General features: G+C 40.0%; 2 protein-coding genes across 2 annotated transcripts; both read right to left on the bottom strand.

Annotated features, from left to right (window-relative positions):
• Positions 1-108: 108 nt before the first annotated feature.
• On the bottom strand, positions 109-9,260 carry LOC121758217 (GDSL esterase/lipase At1g29660-like). The gene is made up of 6 exons (XM_042153636.1): positions 9,170-9,260; positions 1,470-1,664; positions 1,256-1,380; positions 899-1,141; positions 512-761; positions 109-428 (listed from the first exon to the last, which is right to left on the bottom strand). Exons 1-6 carry the CDS (start codon positions 9,216-9,218, stop codon positions 202-204), a joined length of 1,089 nt encoding a protein of 362 aa, XP_042009570.1. The 5' UTR covers positions 9,219-9,260; the 3' UTR covers positions 109-201.
• A 1,539-nt stretch (positions 9,261-10,799) lies between these two features.
• LOC121758214 (GDSL esterase/lipase At1g29670-like) lies at positions 10,800-12,793 on the bottom strand. Its single transcript, XM_042153634.1, has 5 exons — positions 12,520-12,793; positions 12,092-12,216; positions 11,748-11,996; positions 11,221-11,470; positions 10,800-11,156 (listed from the first exon to the last, which is right to left on the bottom strand). Exons 1-5 carry the CDS (start codon positions 12,779-12,781, stop codon positions 10,930-10,932), a joined length of 1,113 nt encoding a protein of 370 aa, XP_042009568.1. The 5' UTR covers positions 12,782-12,793; the 3' UTR covers positions 10,800-10,929.
• Between the last annotated feature and the right edge of the window lie 4,530 nt (positions 12,794-17,323).

Genomic DNA, 17,323 nt, shown 5'->3' with positions numbered 1-17,323 from the left:
AAAGTTATAGAAACAAAACACATTGAAATATTATTAATGAAAGTAGACTCACTTCATTAGAGTACAAAAGAGAATAAAGAATATGACTATTTTTCATGGAGTGACCTCACTAATTTATTCATTAGAGGTGAAATAACTCCGAGATAGAGGAGTTATCTACGGTGGCAAACACAGTCTAAAGATACTAAGAGTCCATATTGACTACCGAACAAGATGGTCAATGTCGACCGGGGAAGTATCGGTGAGCAGAAAAGCTCTGTAAGCTCTTGACGCCGTAAAGGTATTTGAAATCTCGGTTGGATGAAAATTATCAAAGAATATATACTCATCTCTGTTTTCGCACACCGATCCATTAGGCAAACACTGCCCGGGCGCGGAATCCCCCGCCTTCTGCACCTCACAGCACGGAGCATTCACCTCAGTCACACCTGCAAATGCAACAATCACATCCATCCATTTTTTTTTTTTTTCTTCCGAGTTGCTATAATTTGATATAATTATAGACGTCTACCAGCGGGGCCAGGGCCTCCTAGTGCAATGCTGGTCATGTTTATGTAAGTGAATTGGGCATTTGGTAATTTGGTGTTTAGGTCGTTGATGAGTGACACGAGCTTGCCATTGAATATTCCGACCGCAATGTTGATGTCGTCGACGCAGGGTGATCCGTTGGTGATCGGATATAACAATATCTCTTGAGGAATGCACCCGATTAGACCTACTCCGAACACTGCAACTTTTCTCGATCCGAGCTCGTACAAGCTCTAGAAAATGAGAGATCCTATTAAAAACTGCAACTTTTCTTCAAATAATAGATACTGTATTAAAAACTAATTTTACGAGGAATCTAACAACAATTTGATAGTGTATTTTAAAAAAATTGATATGTGTAATTGCTAACATTTAGTTGTGTGGAGAAGGTTGCGATCAATTCGTCGGCAAATGCGTCGGGTGTCAAGCTACTAGACGGCGACGGCGGCTGCTGATAATAGTTGTTGATATAGTCGTTGCTGCCGATGTTGACGACGTAGAGACACTGATTCAGGTAGACGTCCGCCGACGTCTGGTTCCCGAGCAAGGGGGCGATTTGGGCGATTGTCGCCTTATGATTCTCTAACTGCCGGTTCATGCATAACCGATCCCCCTACACCACAAATATGAGCCTCTCATAATTTAGTATATGTAAAATTTAAAGGTTTCATAATTAGCTCTGTGTGTGTGTGTGTGTTTTTTTGTGTGGTCAATGACAATGATTTACCAAGTTTATCCCGGAGTTATCAAGGATCCCGGCAGCTCCAGATGCGTAGTTGAGTCCTTTGAGGAGGGCGGGGCCTTTTGTGGCCGCAAAAGGTGGGATCGGATGGGGAAACTCTAAAAACTCCGCTGCGAAAATCAAGAAATAATTAATTTGTTTGGTGGATAGGTGGTCAGAACTTCGTCTAGGGTTTGGATGTATTTCAAATTAAATTTACCTAGACAGTCGGCGATATTTTTTCCGTTGGTGAACCGGCCGGTGGGGATGGCGCCAGGGAAATCGACCCCGTAAGGGGGATAATCGGCTTTGGCCTTTGTAATAAGGGGATTGTTGTTGCCATTGTCGGATTGGGAGTCTCCAAAAATGAAGAAACAAGGAACTTGTTGGGCATGTGTTAGGGTTAGTATGATGAGTGATGAGGCCGCGAATTTCTGATGTTTGTAAATGCTGGTAGAGAAAAAGGACTACGACACAATGAATTTACGTGGTTCGATTTACTGAAGTAAATCTACGTCCACGGGAAGAAGGGAGGGCAAGATTGTATTGCTTGATCTGGGATTACAGCTTACAACACAGACTTGCTATATGCTATTTTATCTCTAGAGAGCTTAACCTTTTTCTATCTGATCTAAGTTCTATTTATACATTGAACTAAGATCGTGGCTTGCATCACCACTAATGATGGTTGTGGATGTCGTGGAGGTCCTGCATGTAGCGTAGGTCATGGCCTACGATCGTGGCCTGAGCTGACACCACGTGGTAGTGGGTGTGTTGGAAGTTGTGGAAATCCTGAATGGGTCCACTAACTCCTTGTTCGGTCGAATACTGAGACCGAACTGCTTTGGTTGCCGATCTGACGACCTGAGAGCAGAGCTTGATTGGTTGGCTTTTGCCGAGCTGTAGGCTGAGGCCGAACTCTTACTGAGACCGAACTGCTTTGGTTGCCGATCTGAGAGTAGAGCTTGATGCCGACCTGAGAGCGTGATGGCTGGTTGGCTTTTACCGAGCTGTAGGCTGAGGCCGAACTCTTTGGTAATGCCGAACTCATACTCTTCCTTGGGCTGATGGGCCGTCACTGCTGTTGGGCTTGTTTAGTCCGTACCCCATCACTACCCCCCCCCGAAAGACGAAGTGAATCACTTCGGCGAAGCGAGTCACTTCGGCATTCTGGATAAAGGTACGGGGGAGGCTGACGTCAGGGGACGTGCCGTGCACGTGACTGCATTAAATGCGACAGTAAAATCCGGCCGTTGAATCCTGAAAAGGTGGGATTCGAAACGGTGCGACGATTTTGAAATCTTCGCCGAATCTGATAAATACCTCCCTTCTTCATCATTGGAGCACTTTTGCGACTGCTTCTTCTGCACTCTATCTCCTTTGCGTAAAAATTTTCTTCCGCTTTCAAGAATTTCTTCAGACTTTCTTCACCTTCAAAAAGTAAGAAAAATGTCTTCTTCTTCTTCTTCGGAGTCGGGTATCGGTAGGAGAGGCGGTAAGGGGTCTTCTGGCCGGAAAGAGTCCGGGGAGAAGACCGTAGAGTATTTCCATAGTATTTTGAGTAAGGATACCGTGATATCCCTACCCGAAAAATACTTTTTTCCTGGGGGGAAGGCGGTGGTACCTGACGGTGATCATAGAGCTGACTCCCCGCCGGAGGGTTACGCCACCGTGTACGAGGCCTGCTTAGAATGCGGGCTTCGTTTCCCCCTCCCTTCTGCCTTTATAGATTTACTAGATTTTTTTCAGCTTCCTTTAGGCCAGGTGACTCCGAACTCTTGGAGGCACTTGTCGGCCTTCGCTGCCGAACTCCGTAATTTAGGAAGGGATTTGTCTTTGAAGGCGATCCTTAAATTCTTTCAATTTAAGAGGAAGGGGTCTTGGTTTTACTTGATCCCTGTACAGCCCTTTAGGGCCTTTTGTAAAACGAAGTGGCCGAAGTGGCAAAACCGCTTCTTCTACTATGATAGGACCGCGGCTCCTAGTTTTCCCTGGAGAGGGCCGAAGTCCGTTATCCGTCATCCTCGGCCCGAACCGTTGGACGAGCTCGATGGCGAGCTCAACAAGATTCCCATAGTTAGGAAACAATACACGGAGTCTGAGCTCGTCAAGGGCGACGTCGTGTTCGACATCTCGTCTTCGGACGAAGAGGCCGAGGGTGAGGATTTCTTTTTATCTTTATGCTCTACTGCTTTAACGAAGAAAACTAACCTTGTTTCCTTGTTTTTTGGCAGTGTACATGCTGAATAAGGCTATCCGAAAGTCCTCCGAGCTTGTGGAGCCGGAGAGGCAAAGAGCCCCTCGCTCGGCGTCTGAAGCCGAGAAGGATCCGAAGAGGCAAAAAACCTCTTCTTCGGATCCAAAAGTGCCGGAGTCGTGTTCGGCTAAAGGGAAGGGGAAATTTCATGAGTCCCCAAGAGTGCCGGGGAAAGACCTGGTCATCTCCGAGGTGGTTGCAGACATCTCGGAACACGTCCCTGAGCCTTTTCAATGGCCGACGAATTTTGTGGAGGTAAGCTTTCTGACTTGGCTTCTTTTCCACATTTTTTTGATGGCCATTCTGTTGAGTTTTTTCCTTGTTCATCTTCAGAGAGCCAAGCTCGTCTCCGTGGAGCTCTCCAAAGCATCCCACGACTACGAGGAGATGCAGAAGGAGTTGCATCTTGCTCGTAGTGTGGCCGAACAGGCTGAGGCCAAATTTGAGAGGGCCCGAGCTGCTAGGATCTCGGCTCAGGATGAAGCCCGGTCAGCCAAAAACCAGCTCATCATCCTGCAAGAGCAGACGAAGCACCGGGAAGCTCAGAAGGAGGCTGCCGCCGTGGCTGCCCAGGGGGAGGCTCTCCGTGTTTACACGGAGAAACTCTTTTTGAGCAGCCAGTTCTCGGCCTTTGTCGGTAGTCTGGTAAGGCTAATTACCGATAAGGGCGAGCAGGGGGCCGACGTCGTGCTGCCTCTGTACAGTCGAGAGATAGCAGCTCGGCTTCAGAATCTGCCGCTCCTTGAGGAGCTCGCTTCATCCTCGGTCCTGCTTTCTGCAGACCGAGTCCGGAGTTGTCGAGCTGATCGGGACGAGAACCTGGAGGCTATCTTTGCCTCTGTGGGACCCGTTTCACCCGCTTCGACTTACAACGGAGAGGGTGAGGCCGAGCCGCAGGAGCTGGAGGCCGAAGTCGAGCGGGCCGGGCATCCGGAGAAGGAGGCCGATCAGGAGGCGGAGGCGAGGCCGGCAGGATGCGAGGCCGAGGCTGAGGTAGCTCAGGAGAAAGAAGCTGAACCAGACCAAGGAGCCGGAGACGAAGCTGGCGGAGTATGATTTCGTCTCCCTTCTCTTAGTCTAGTTTCTTCCTTGTAAAATGGCCTTGAAGCCCTCCTAGTGTAAAAATTTTCCTTGTGAATGAAAAATTTTCTACACTTGTCTTCGTATAGCTTTTCGTACTCGCCTTTATTCTTGTTGTATTTTACTATCTGCTCGGTACAGCTGCCGAACTAATATAGCTGCTTTGTACTCAAGGAGATGGAGATACTTCACTGGAAACGGCTGTACTCTTCGGCTTTAGACGAAGCTGAGAAAAGAGCTATAGCCGATCAGACGAAGAATGACGAGCTTCTGGCTCGTTTAGTGAAGCTGGAGGCCAATATCAAAGACTTAGAGTCCGATAAGAAAGATCTGGAGGCCGAGCTGAATACGGCCATTGCTGAGAGGACTGCGTATGAGGATTATATCCGTGAGCGCGGGGGAGTTACCATCTCGGATGTTCAGAGTCGAGTTGACGAACTGTGGGAGGAATATCATGTACTCCGGAGGAACAATGCGCTGGAGAGCTCGGCTTGCCAACAAGTTGTGACATCACTGCGGCGTTGGGCTTCTCGGTACAACATTGTTCTTTCTCGGCGCCCCTCCATAGAAAGATTCCTTCGGCATATCGCGCCAACAGATGCTCGCACTCCAGATCAAACCTCTGGTTCCCTTGTTCAAAATCCTACTCCAAGTCAACAACGAACTCCGGATCAGCCGGAAACGTCAAGACGAGAACGGGCTCAGGAGCAACCGGAATCGTCAAGACAGGGACGGACTGAAAGTCGCCGAGGAGTTGTGACTATGAGCGAGCAAGATCAGCAGATGCTTATTGCAGAGACTCTTCATCGCCGAGGTGTTAGGACTTCTCGGGCTCGGGGAAGAGGCGTTGGGTCGAGGATAGCGTCTCGTCGACCTGCTTATTCTTCATCTGCTCGGCACAACCGAACTCGGCTTCCAGAGGATTTTGTGAATAGGTGGCTTAACTTCAGCAACCCTGGACAGTAGAATAGTCCTTTGTAATAGCGTAACGCCATTTTGTAGGGTAGCGGAGTTGTATGCCGAACAAGATTTGAAAAATGAAATTTTGTTTTCGCTTCTAACACTGTATTTACAGCTTAGCGAAAAAATTTCATCGTACTTGTCCTCGGTCTTATGAAGTAAACTTTCTTGACCGGACTTGGTCCTTGGTCTGATGAAATAAACATCTTTGACCGGACTCGTCTTTGGTCTGATGAAATAAACATCTTTGACCGGACTCGTCTTTTGGTCTGATGAAATAAACATCTTTGACCGGACTCGTCTTTTGGTCTGATGAAATAAACATCTTTGACCGGACTCGTCTTTTGGTCTGATGAAATAAACATCTTTGACTGGACTCGTCTTTGGTCTGATGAAATAAACATCTTTGACCGGACTCGTCTTTGTGTTCTAATTTGGCGATTTTCGTCGCCGGGATCGAACTTTCCCTTGTCCTAATTCGGCGAGTTTTATCGCGTGGATCGGACTTTCCCAGTTAACCGAAGTGGTCTTATGCAGTAAACCTCTTTGACTAGACATGGTCGTCCTCGGTCTTATGAGGTAAACTTCTTTGACCGAACTTGGTCGTCCTAATTCGGCGAGGTTTATCGCGTGGATCGGACTTTCCCTTATTGCAGTTCGTTTCAGACGAAGTGCTTGATTTTTAAGCCGAATTGTGGTCTTGTATCTTCTGTAGAAGCTTTGACTCACAATCGTTGGCTTGTTGCAGCTCGTTTCAGACGAACTGCTTGTTTAAGCTGAATTGTGGTCTTGTATCTTCTGTAGAAGCTTTGACTCACAATCGTTGGCTTGTTGCAGCTCGTTTCAGACGAACTGCTTGTTTAAGCTGAATTGTGGTCTTGTATCTTCTGTAGAAGCTTTGACTCACAATCGTTGGCTTGTTGCAGCTCGTTTCAGACGAACTGCTTGTTTAAGCTGAATTGTGGTCTTGTATCTTCTGTAGAAGCTTTGACTCACAATCGTTGGCTTGTATATGTTCTAAGAAGGGGATCAGCCTTCGAAGAACAAGATACCTCAGTAACATTTGTAAGAGACGACACGCACATAGACAGACAAAACGCACAGACAAAAACGCACAGAGACAAATAAAGACCAAGTAAACCAAATAAAGCACATTGACTGAACAGGACGCAAGACTGACCGACCGGACTGTCTCTTACAAATGGAACTTTTTGAGGTTGGAGACGTGCCATGTTCGGGGTACTTGTTCTCCTGACATGTGAGTCAATTTATAAGACCCTTTGCCGAGGACTTCGGACACCCGATACGGACCTTCCCATGTGGGTTCGAGCTTGCCCAGCTTTTCTGCTCGGCTTACTTCGTTGTTTCTCAAGATGAGATCTCCCACTTGAAATTGCAGCTTCTTCACCCTTTGGTTGTAATACCGGGCTACTTGCTCCTTGTACTTGGCTGCTTTTATGCAGGCCAATTCTCTTCTTTCTTCGGCAAGATCTAGTTCGGCTCTCAGTCCGTCACCATTCATTTCTGAGGAGAAATTGAGTTCGGGGACTGGGTATGCCGATCTAAACCGGAATCACGGCTTCAATGCCGTACACCATTGAGTTCGGCTCCGGTGTGACTTCGGTCATTTCGCCTGCCTCTGACTCCGGCTGCTGTGATTGCTATGCTTGATGGTGCCGAACTGATTGCTCGGCACTTTTAAGCGCAATCTGCGAACACACTTGCTCTTTTTCGATCACCTCGGATGACCGCTATCCCTCCTTTGGTGGGGAAGGTGTTCGGCGAGGAAGCCTCTGATCGCTATGATCGGGCTTCTTTTCGTCTCCTCTGGACGATGAGCTGTCTAACGACCGTTTACGACGGTCTGCCTCATCGGCCCGGGAGAACTGGTCCGCAATGTCCCACATCTCTTGAGCTGTTTGCGGACTGCATTCCACGAGCTTTCTGTAGAGAGCTCCGGGCAGGATTCCATTTTGGAATGCCGAAATGACAAGTAGATCATTGAGATTATCTACTTGTAGGCATTCCTTATGGAATCTCGTCAGGAAGTCGCTGATCTTTTCGTCGCGACCTTGACGAATGGAAAGCAGCTGAGCCGAAGTGATTCGGGCTTCCGCTTTCTGAAAGAACCTCCTGTGGAAGGCATCCATTAGATCTCGGTAAGATCTGATGCTGCCCTGGGGGAGGCTATCGAACCACCTTCTCGCGTTCCCGATGAGCAGCTCGGGAAACAGCTTGCACATGTGGACCTCGTTGAGACCCTGGTTCGCCATGTTATATTGATAGCGCCCCAAGAAATCGTGAGGGTCCACGAGCCCGTCGTAAGTCATCGACGGAGTTCGGTAGTTCTGTGGTAGAGGAGTTCGGGTGATGTCGTCCGAGAACGGAGTCTTCAGTGCTCCGTACACGGCGAATCCGATATCTCGTCGGTATGGAGGAGATTGAGTTCTCCTGTGATTCCGGTACCGAGGAGGAACAGGAACATGTCGGGGTTGAGGATTCTTCTTCCTGGAAGACACGGTACTACTGCGGTAGTGACTTTCATGTCTGGACGAGGAAGGAGAATCCACCGTTTTCGTCTTCGGCTGTTGGCTCTTTTGCAGGAAGGCTAAGAACTCATCCTGCTTCTCAGCCAAGAACAGCTTGACAGCCTCATTCAAATCAGGCTGCTGGGAAGACTCGGTGGGACGATTTTTGGAGCGGCTTGTTCCTTCGCCATGAGAACTGGTGGTGGATTTATCCCTAGGCTGTTTTCCAGACCTGTGGGATGGATTGGCTTCCTCCTGGTTCTCACGGGCGGGAATACGGGTACTCTGCGATCTGGTATGCATTTTTTGGGTGGAAAAAATGGATCAAAAATTCGCTTTATCACAAATTTTGTTCTCTGTTTCCCACAGACGGCGCCAGTGATGGCGCCGCGAATTTCTGATGTTTGTAAATGCTGGTAGAGAAAAAGGACTACGACACAATGAATTTACGTGGTTCGATTTACTGAAGTAAATCTACGTCCACGGGAAGAAGGGAGGGCAAGATTGTATTGCTTGATCTGGGATTACAGCTTACAACACAGACTTGCTATATGCTATTTTATCTCTAGAGAGCTTAACCTTTTTCTATCTGATCTAAGTTCTATTTATACATTGAACTAAGATCGTGGCTTGCATCACCACTAATGATGGTTGTGGATGTCGTGGAGGTCCTGCATGTAGCGTAGGTCATGGCCTACGATCGTGGCCTGAGCTGACACCACGTGGTAGTGGGTGTGTTGGAAGTTGTGGAAATCCTGAATGGGTCCACTAACTCCTTGTTCGGTCGAATACTGAGACCGAACTGCTTTGGTTGCCGATCTGAGAGTAGAGCTTGATGCCGACCTGAGAGCAGAGCTTGATTGGTTGGCTTTTGCCGAGCTGTAGGCTGAGGCCGAACTCTTACTGAGACCGAACTGCTTTGGTTGCCGATCTGAGAGTAGAGCTTGATGCCGACCTGAGAGCGTGATGGCTGGTTGGCTTTTACCGAGCTGTAGGCTGAGGCCGAACTCTTTGGTAATGCCGAACTCATACTCTTCCTTGGGCTGATGGGCCGTCACTGCTGTTGGGCTTGTTTAGTCCGTACCCCATCAATGAACATGTTGAGGGATAAGATCATCCATTTTGTGATGGTAGTGGCGGCCATTATTGATCGGATGATTAAAGAAGCGATTGGTGAATTTTTAAGTTTTTAACAGACGAATAAGAGTCTTATTATAGTTTGCCATGCATGTGATGTGTGTATTATTTAAACCCCATACCATTGACAATACCTACCTTATCCTACCTAACCAACTAATTCTCTTAAAATACACCAATTTAAATTTATCCATGAATCTAAAATATATTGTTTAAAACTACTCCTTCTGTCCCTTAAATTTTATCTCGCTTTGACCGGATACGAGTTTTAAGAAATGTAATGCAAAGTGAGTTGAAAAAGTTAGTGGAATGTGAGGCCTACTTTTATATATTAGTTTTATAATAAAATGTGAGTAGGAATGAGTTAGTGGAATATGAGGTCCACTACAAAAAATGATAAAAAGTGAAATGAGATAAATTTTGTGGGACGGACGGAAATGAAAAAATGAGACAAACTTTCAAGGACGGAGGGAGTATTATTTTATGATTTATATAGTATACGTAGTTGTTAGGATATACTAGTAATTTATTTCTTTGGTTGTATATGATATTTTAATACTACCTCCGTCCCCAAAGAGTATGAACTTTGGGTTCGGCACGGGTTTTAATGCATTATTGGTAAAGTAAGAGAGAGATAGATAGAGAAAGTTTTTTAATTATTGTCAGTGGAGAATGAGTCTCACCTCATTAGAGAGAAGAGAGTTTTCAAAATTGGAATATTCATACTCTTTGGGGACAGACGAAAAAGAAAATAGTGCATACTCTTCAGGGACGGAGGGAGTATAAATATAAGTAGATTACTCGATAAGAATTACTGAATAAAAAAATAAAATTACTTTTCATATCATTCTCAATTGATTATGAAAAAAATGTCATTTAAACACAACTTTTGATCGAATTCTGGTCGATTCATAACATTCAAAAATATTTACATTTTAAATGCTAACTTTTGTATCTTTACCATTGTTCCATATGATTAAAATTTTGAATGATAAGTTTCATAGGAATTGTAATCGTATAGGACAATTAATATTGCAAATTTAACCTTAATTCGAACAAATTTTATAATTTTCGACGGTTAAGTGAGTTGGCGAATGGAAAGTCAACTTTACACAACTCATATTAAAATTCAAATAATATATACTACTTCATCGTACACGCAATTTAGTGTTTACTCTTTATAACATGAACTAATAAATAAAGGCAAAATAAACATTTGAATATACTTATACTTGCATTTTATAAAGAGCAATACACATAATTTTAACAATGCGTGAAAATATATTTTTATATCTAGCTCTATCGCATAAATAACTTTATTATTTGCCATTAATCATGACCGTTTGTTTTGCGACGACCAAAAGCTTGTAGGCATATGATATTTTTTGAATCAAGTTTTGCCATTAATTGATTCTGGAGGTTTGGCCAAAAATATAAATAGGGGTATTACGAAGATGTAAAAATTATATTTTATTTACAAAAATTTAAAGGTTGAGTCACATTAGACTCAAAGGTTATCTCAGTACGAATATAGAGATCACACTTTAATACTTTCATTCCCCAAATAATGTGCAAAGATCGAGTTCAGTTTACTTTCAACCCAAAACTTTTTATTCAATGCAAAGACATAAACAACTCTCTTACTTTATTGTGTACTGTATTCATTAATTCATAAAACAACATTACATAAAATCTCATTTGAAAAGTAAATGTTTCAGTCACTGCCGAACAAGCCGTTCAATGTCAACCGGGGACGCGTCAGCCGGCAGCAAAGCTCTGTAAGATCTCAACGCCGTCACATTGTTCGAGATCTCCGTGGGATGAAAATTATCGAAGAATATATACTCTTTTCTGTTGCCGCACACCGCTCCATCACGCAAGCACTGCCCCGCTGCCGGCCCACTCGTCTGCACCTCACAGCACGAAGCGTTCAACACCTTCACACCTGCAACAACAATCCATCTATTAGTAAAAATTTTTTTTCGAGTTTTGATTTTAAATAGACCTACCAATGAGGGCAGGGTCTCCTAGTGCAATGTTGGTGGCGTTTATGTAAGTGAATTGAGCATTTGGTAAATTGTTGTTTAGGTTGTTGATGAGTGACACGAGCCTGGCGTTGAATAGTCCGACAGCTACGTTGATTTTGTCGACGCAGGGAGATCCGTTGGTGATCGGATATAATAATATCTCTTGAGGAATGCACCCGATCAGACCGATCCCGTATACCGCAACTTTTCTTGATCCAAGGTCGTACAATCTCTGTAAAACAGAAACAGAAAAATACGTCAGTTAGTTAAAATTAACCAATTTCTCTTTTCAAAACTACATCAAACCTTTGAATTTAAACTACAGTACTTTTGTGAGGAATCTAACGATATACTAATTGTATTTGTTCAATTTATAAAATTTGATCTCTTTTCGATAATCAGTATTGTATACATATAGTATCAATTTATGTCACACGCAATTGGCGTTATACATGTATAATATTAGAATTAATGTAACATATTAAAAGTTTTATTTCGTAATTGCTAACCCTTAGTTGTCGAGAGAATTGTGCGATCAATTGGTCGGCAAATTGGTCGGATGTATAGATAAGACTAGACAAGGACCGAGGCTTCTGATAATAGTAGTTGTTAATATAGTCGTTGCTGCCGATGTTGACGACGTAGAGACACTGTCGCAGGTAGTTGTCCGCTGCCGTCCGATTCCGGAATATGGCGGTGATTTGACCGGTTGTCGCCCCATGAATTGCTACCTGCTCGTTCATGCTGAACCGAGGGCCCTATACCATAAACATATATTGGCCTCTAATAGTTTAGTATACGTAGAATTTTATGGTTTCAAAAAATTGAATGTGTTTGTGTGGTCAATGATCACCTGTCGTATCCCGGAGCTGTCAAGAATCCCGGCAGCTCCGGATCCGTAGTTGAGTCCTCTGAGAATGTCAGAGCCTCTCCGAAACGCAAACGTCGGGATCGGATTGGAAAACCCTAACAACTCAGCTGCGGAAATCAAGAAATAGTTTATTCAATAGACGGTCTAAATACATAGTACTCCTTCTGTTCCCACTTTGACTTGCACGAATTCTAAGAAATACATAAAGGAAAGTGAGTGGAATATAAGTCTCAATTTTAAATATTTATTTTATAGTGGCATGTTATTGTGATAATTTAGTGGATTGCGGACCCACTTACCTAAAACTGAAAAAATTAAGTGTGATTTTAAATTGTGGGCATACAAAAATGGCGATTGTGATATATTTTGTGGAGACAGAGGGAGTATAAATTAGACAAGTAAAAATATACCAAGGAAGTCAGGGATATTTTTGCCATTGGTGAACCTTCCGGTGGGGATGGCGCCGGGGAAATCAATCCCGTAAGGGCGATAATTAGCTTTGGCAGATGTAAGAAGGCGATTGTTGTTGCCATTGTCGGTTTGGGAGTCTCCAAAAATGAAGAAGCAAGGAACTTGTTGGGCATGAGTTAGAGTTAGGGTTAGGGTTAGGGTTTGTATGACCAAGATGTTGATGGATAGGATTATCCATTTTGTGATTGTAATGGTGGCCATTGATGGGGTGATAAAGTGATATATTGGTGAATTTTAAGAGACAAATACGAGTCTTATTTATAGTACTCTCTCCGTCCCGCACTACTCGCACCTTTCCTTTTGGGCACGGAGATTAAGGAATGAGTGATAAACAAAGTCAACAATTACGGCTGTAGTTATAAATTGTTACTAAAAATGGAAAGAGTGCAAATAACTTGGGACGCCCAGAAAGGAAATAAGTGCAAGTAATGCGAGACGGAGGGAGTATATAGTTTGCCATGCACTCAACTTGAAGGTCTATACGTTCGACTAAAGTGGAGTAATTAATATTATATGCATGTATGAAACGTGTGTATTACTATTTAACATTTTAAACCCCATGCCATTGACAATCGGCAAGTAGATTATCCTAAGTCCTAACTAACCAATTATCATGCTCGAATAACTGAAATTGTATGTATCTTGAAATAGTATATATACTGATACGATATTTATTTCATTTATAAGTGAATCTAAAATATCTTATTTAGTTTTATATTTATAAATTATTTTCATAGTTATTGGACTTTAAAAAAAATAAACTCCTATACAAGGGAGGAAATTACAGAAATTACAACTGATGTCAAGAGGGCTCGAACTCGGCACCTCATGCAATAATGTCTAAGCCATTTGCCGCTAGGACAAAGGCTCTGAACTCATAGTTATTGGACTTGGGGAGTGATCAATTGCTAACTCATTATTTAATTACTAACTACAATTAATTTAAGACCATGAGATTTTAAAAATCTTGTGGTCTACAATATGCCATGTGTAATTTTGTTTTTTATTTTTTAATATTAAAAAGATAATAGCAACTATCAAATTTAGGGTTTAGAAACACAATGTCAATACAATGTATGAAATATATCAACACAAAGACATGGCAATGTCAATACAATTTCATATTGACATTGTATAAGCATTGTATTGGCATATTATTTGCCATGTATTGATATAGAGCTGTTAAAGAAATTTATGAAAATTTTCAAAAAAAATTCAAATATTGACATAGGAACATATGCAAGTGAGATCTCCTTAGAATTCTAATGAAATTATCTTTAATTAGATATATGTTGTGTGAAAAAATAATTTAAATCGAGAAAGTTATATGCGTTTTAAAGTTATGAGATATTTTTCAAAAGTTAGTTACAACTAATTTATTGTAAATTGACCTTAATACCTGACGTTTTTGTTGATCATATTGACATTCTAGGCCTGATGATCTAGGCCCTAGATTTGAATATCTAAGGGCTATTATTTAATTATAGTTAGCAATTAAGTATTGAGTTAGCAATATAACACTCTCTTATCCGGTTATTAAGAAGGGATCACCTCATGCATTATATACTACATTATATAATACACCATTAAAAAATTGACAAGTGGATCTTATTTTATGGAAAGAAAAGTTGTTTCCAATATATCCTATTAAAAAATTGACAAGTGGATCTTATTTTATGAAAAGAAAAGTTACGTAAAGAAATTAAACAGCACTAAATATAAAAAACTTATTTATTGAAATCAATTTCAGTTAATTATGCTCAATTTTAATAAAAAAACAAAGTAATTTCAATCAATTTTATTATCTTGATATTGTGTTTTTTCTAGGACTCAAACATGATGGTTTGATACCAGCATATTATATGCAAAAGCAAAGTTTATAATAAATAAATTATGAACCTTTAAAACTTTGTATATTAAATATTTTCTTACTTTTTAGTACTACTATTTTCTTTCTTGTTACTTGAAGTTTTTCCAATAATTTTTTTCTTTTTATGATATTTTGATTTTTATATTCCTGCTATGTATTTGTACTTATTTCATGATATACAAAAAATACTAATATATGGACTAGTGTTGCTAATACTAATGGCGATGTTATTTTAGCATAAAATACATAAAAATTAATATATATATATATATATATATATATATATATATTATTGATATAGCATCTAACAAAATTATGAGGAGATAACCTTTGAAAAAAAATAAGATTAGTTATTAAAATAGGTGGAGAATTAGTGAAACTAAAAGATGTGTAGAAATTAAGTGCAAGAAAAAATATTTTGATTTAACTTTTCTTTCTATAAAATGTAATCCAACATTACTTTTTTTTTATTATTAAGATTAAACATAATTAACTGAAATTGATTTGAATACATATATTTTTTATATTTAGTGTAGTTTAAATTTCTTTACTTAATTGGAAAGGTTATAATGGAAACAACTTTTCTTTCCATAAAATAAGATCCACTTGTCAATTATTTAATAGTGTATTATGAAATGTAGTATACAATGCATGAGGTGATCCTTTCCGCCTTTTATGCGTCATTTTCTAAAAAAATATTTAAACCTCATCTCATATATAAGCATGCCATATTATCAATGTGATGCCAGAAATTGAATCTGGTGGTAGATTTAATAGATTTTTGAGAAATTAGATATAAAATTGATATTTTGAAAAGGTTATACTAATAGATTTGAAAATATTATAAAAAATTGGTATAGAAATTATAATAAATCCTATATAATTCGACCTTAATTAGGATCAATTTCATAATTTTCGACGGTTATAAAAGTGAGCTGGAGCAATGACGGAATAGCTTTCCTGCCCATTCCTAAAAATAGAAAGTCAGCTTTACACAGCCAATCCAAATTGAATAGTATATAGATATTTTCTAAAGTGCAACAAACATAATTTTATAAAATGTGTTAAAATATTTTATAACGAGCTCTATCGCATAAGTAACTTTATTATTCATCGTTAAATATGAGCGTTTTTTACGCGACGACTAAAAAGGCATAGGATATTTCTGAATCAAGTTGCCATTAATTGATTTTGGAGGTTTGGCCGAAAAATAAATAGGGGGTACTTCGAAGATATAAAAATTAATTACGCTAATTGCCTAACATAATTTGACCTTGTTGCTCTCTTAATTTGGTGTCGGAGATATTTAGAGCATCTCCAACCATTTATACTAAACTCAAATCAATTTTAGTGTAAATGTTACATCAAATATGATTTTACTCCAAACATCTACACTAAACTCAAACTTAAAAAAATATTCTCTATATTATGTTTTTTTTACTCACAAAATTTGAAAAACTTTTGGGTTTGGGTTTGGGTTTAGTGTTAACCTAAAGATATGTATTTTTTTTCCAAAAACCAAAAATGGGATTGATTTTGGAGTACTATTGAAGCTAATTACCTATCTCATTTTAGGTTTTAGTGTACCATTGGAGATGGTCTTAGATGTCAAACTGCAATACTCTCTTTATCCCATAATATTCCCATTAATATAGAACCTTGTGTTTTAATCAAATGTCCCACACTACTTTTAGCATATTCTATAAAATGTTTCATTATATTATATGCAAAAAAATCACTTTAGCATCTGCATTAATATTGTCGTTGTTTTTGTAAAAAATGAGAAGGGTTAGTAGTATTTTGTGTCTCAACAAAATTTCTAATTATTCAAAATTTGAGAAACTTTTTTAAAACGCTAAAATTTTTGGACAAATTCTTGAGTATGCTAAAACTTGGGGATATATTTTTTCAAAATATGCTAAAAGCTTAGGAAACACCATAATTCTACCTCAGATTATGACGAGAAGAATCGGCTTTTCGTCACCGAATTTTGTATTGTGGGACATTTTATGGAAAGTGGTGAAGGCTTGGGACTTTTAATGAAAAAAAATTAATTTGTAAATATTTTTTAAAATACGTTTGGAAGTAAATTTTGTTATATGATTATTTAAAATAGTAGATATGAGAGCGGAGCGGATCACCTCCCCCACATGCTACACCATTTGAGAGATGAACTAGCTAGACCTCCCAATCACAATAAAAACAGACACATATTAGTGTTTAGAAAATTATGAGATTTTGCAAGAAGCATCTATTTATAAAACTTAGAATATTCCTTTATTCTTGCTGAATATACTATGGTGGCATTTCAATTATCCATGCGTTGCATATAAAACGGAAGTTTTCTTCCTATCACTATGCAAAAAGTTGAGGAAAGTTTTCATATTTTAAATTCATTTAGTTTCTTTATTATTTATGATTACACTTATCAAAATATTACTATAATTTCACATGCCAACTTGATATGTAGATGAGAGAATTTTTTTACTTCAGCAATAGGAGAGAGTGCAATCAAATTAACGAGCAACTTATGGCTCGGCAAAACACTTAAATTTTTTTTTCTACTTTATCCTTTCTTACTTTATATATTTTTTTATATCTTATTCTCATTTCGGTTAACCTTTACAAATATCAATATTTTAAATTGCATGCACAAAAGTAGTTAAAAATGAATGAAGTAAAATGTCAATGGAAAATCAAAAAATTATTGGGATGAAAGGATTGTTAGCTTTGTAATAAAAAATTAGTAGAAAGAGTAAGTGAATATGTATGGTTCATTTACCAAAAGTAATATTCACAGAAAATGAATCATAAGACAATTATTCATGAACGGAGAGAGTACTATGTTATACAACTTGGCCTGGAAATGAACT

Source organism: Salvia splendens, chromosome 12 (assembly GCF_004379255.2).
Source record: "Salvia splendens isolate huo1 chromosome 12, SspV2, whole genome shotgun sequence".
Lineage (NCBI taxonomy): Eukaryota > Viridiplantae > Streptophyta > Magnoliopsida > Lamiales > Lamiaceae > Salvia > Salvia splendens.
Note: the sequence above shows the minus strand (reverse complement) of the source record. Positions and strands in the feature narration are given on the sequence as shown.

Excerpts from the sequence above, each read along its gene's own strand:
- LOC121758217 (XM_042153636.1), bottom strand. The coding sequence starts at position 9,218 with ATGGCCGCCACTACCATCACAAAATGGATGATCTTATCCCTCAACATG. Across the intron at positions 1,665-9,169 it reads GATCTTATCCCTCAACATGT|TCATCATACTAACCCTAACA; the intron begins TCATTGATGGGG and ends CGGCCTCATCAC. Across the intron at positions 762-898 it reads CCTTCTCCACACAACTAAAT|AGCTTGTACGAGCTCGGATC; the intron begins GTTAGCAATTAC and ends CTCATTTTCTAG.
- LOC121758214 (XM_042153634.1), bottom strand. The coding sequence starts at position 12,781 with ATGGCCACCATTACAATCACAAAATGGATAATCCTATCCATCAACATC. Across the intron at positions 11,471-11,747 it reads AATTCTCTCGACAACTAAGG|AGATTGTACGACCTTGGATC; the intron begins GTTAGCAATTAC and ends TCTGTTTTACAG. Across the intron at positions 11,157-11,220 it reads AGGAGACCCTGCCCTCATTG|GTGTGAAGGTGTTGAACGCT; the intron begins GTAGGTCTATTT and ends TTGTTGTTGCAG.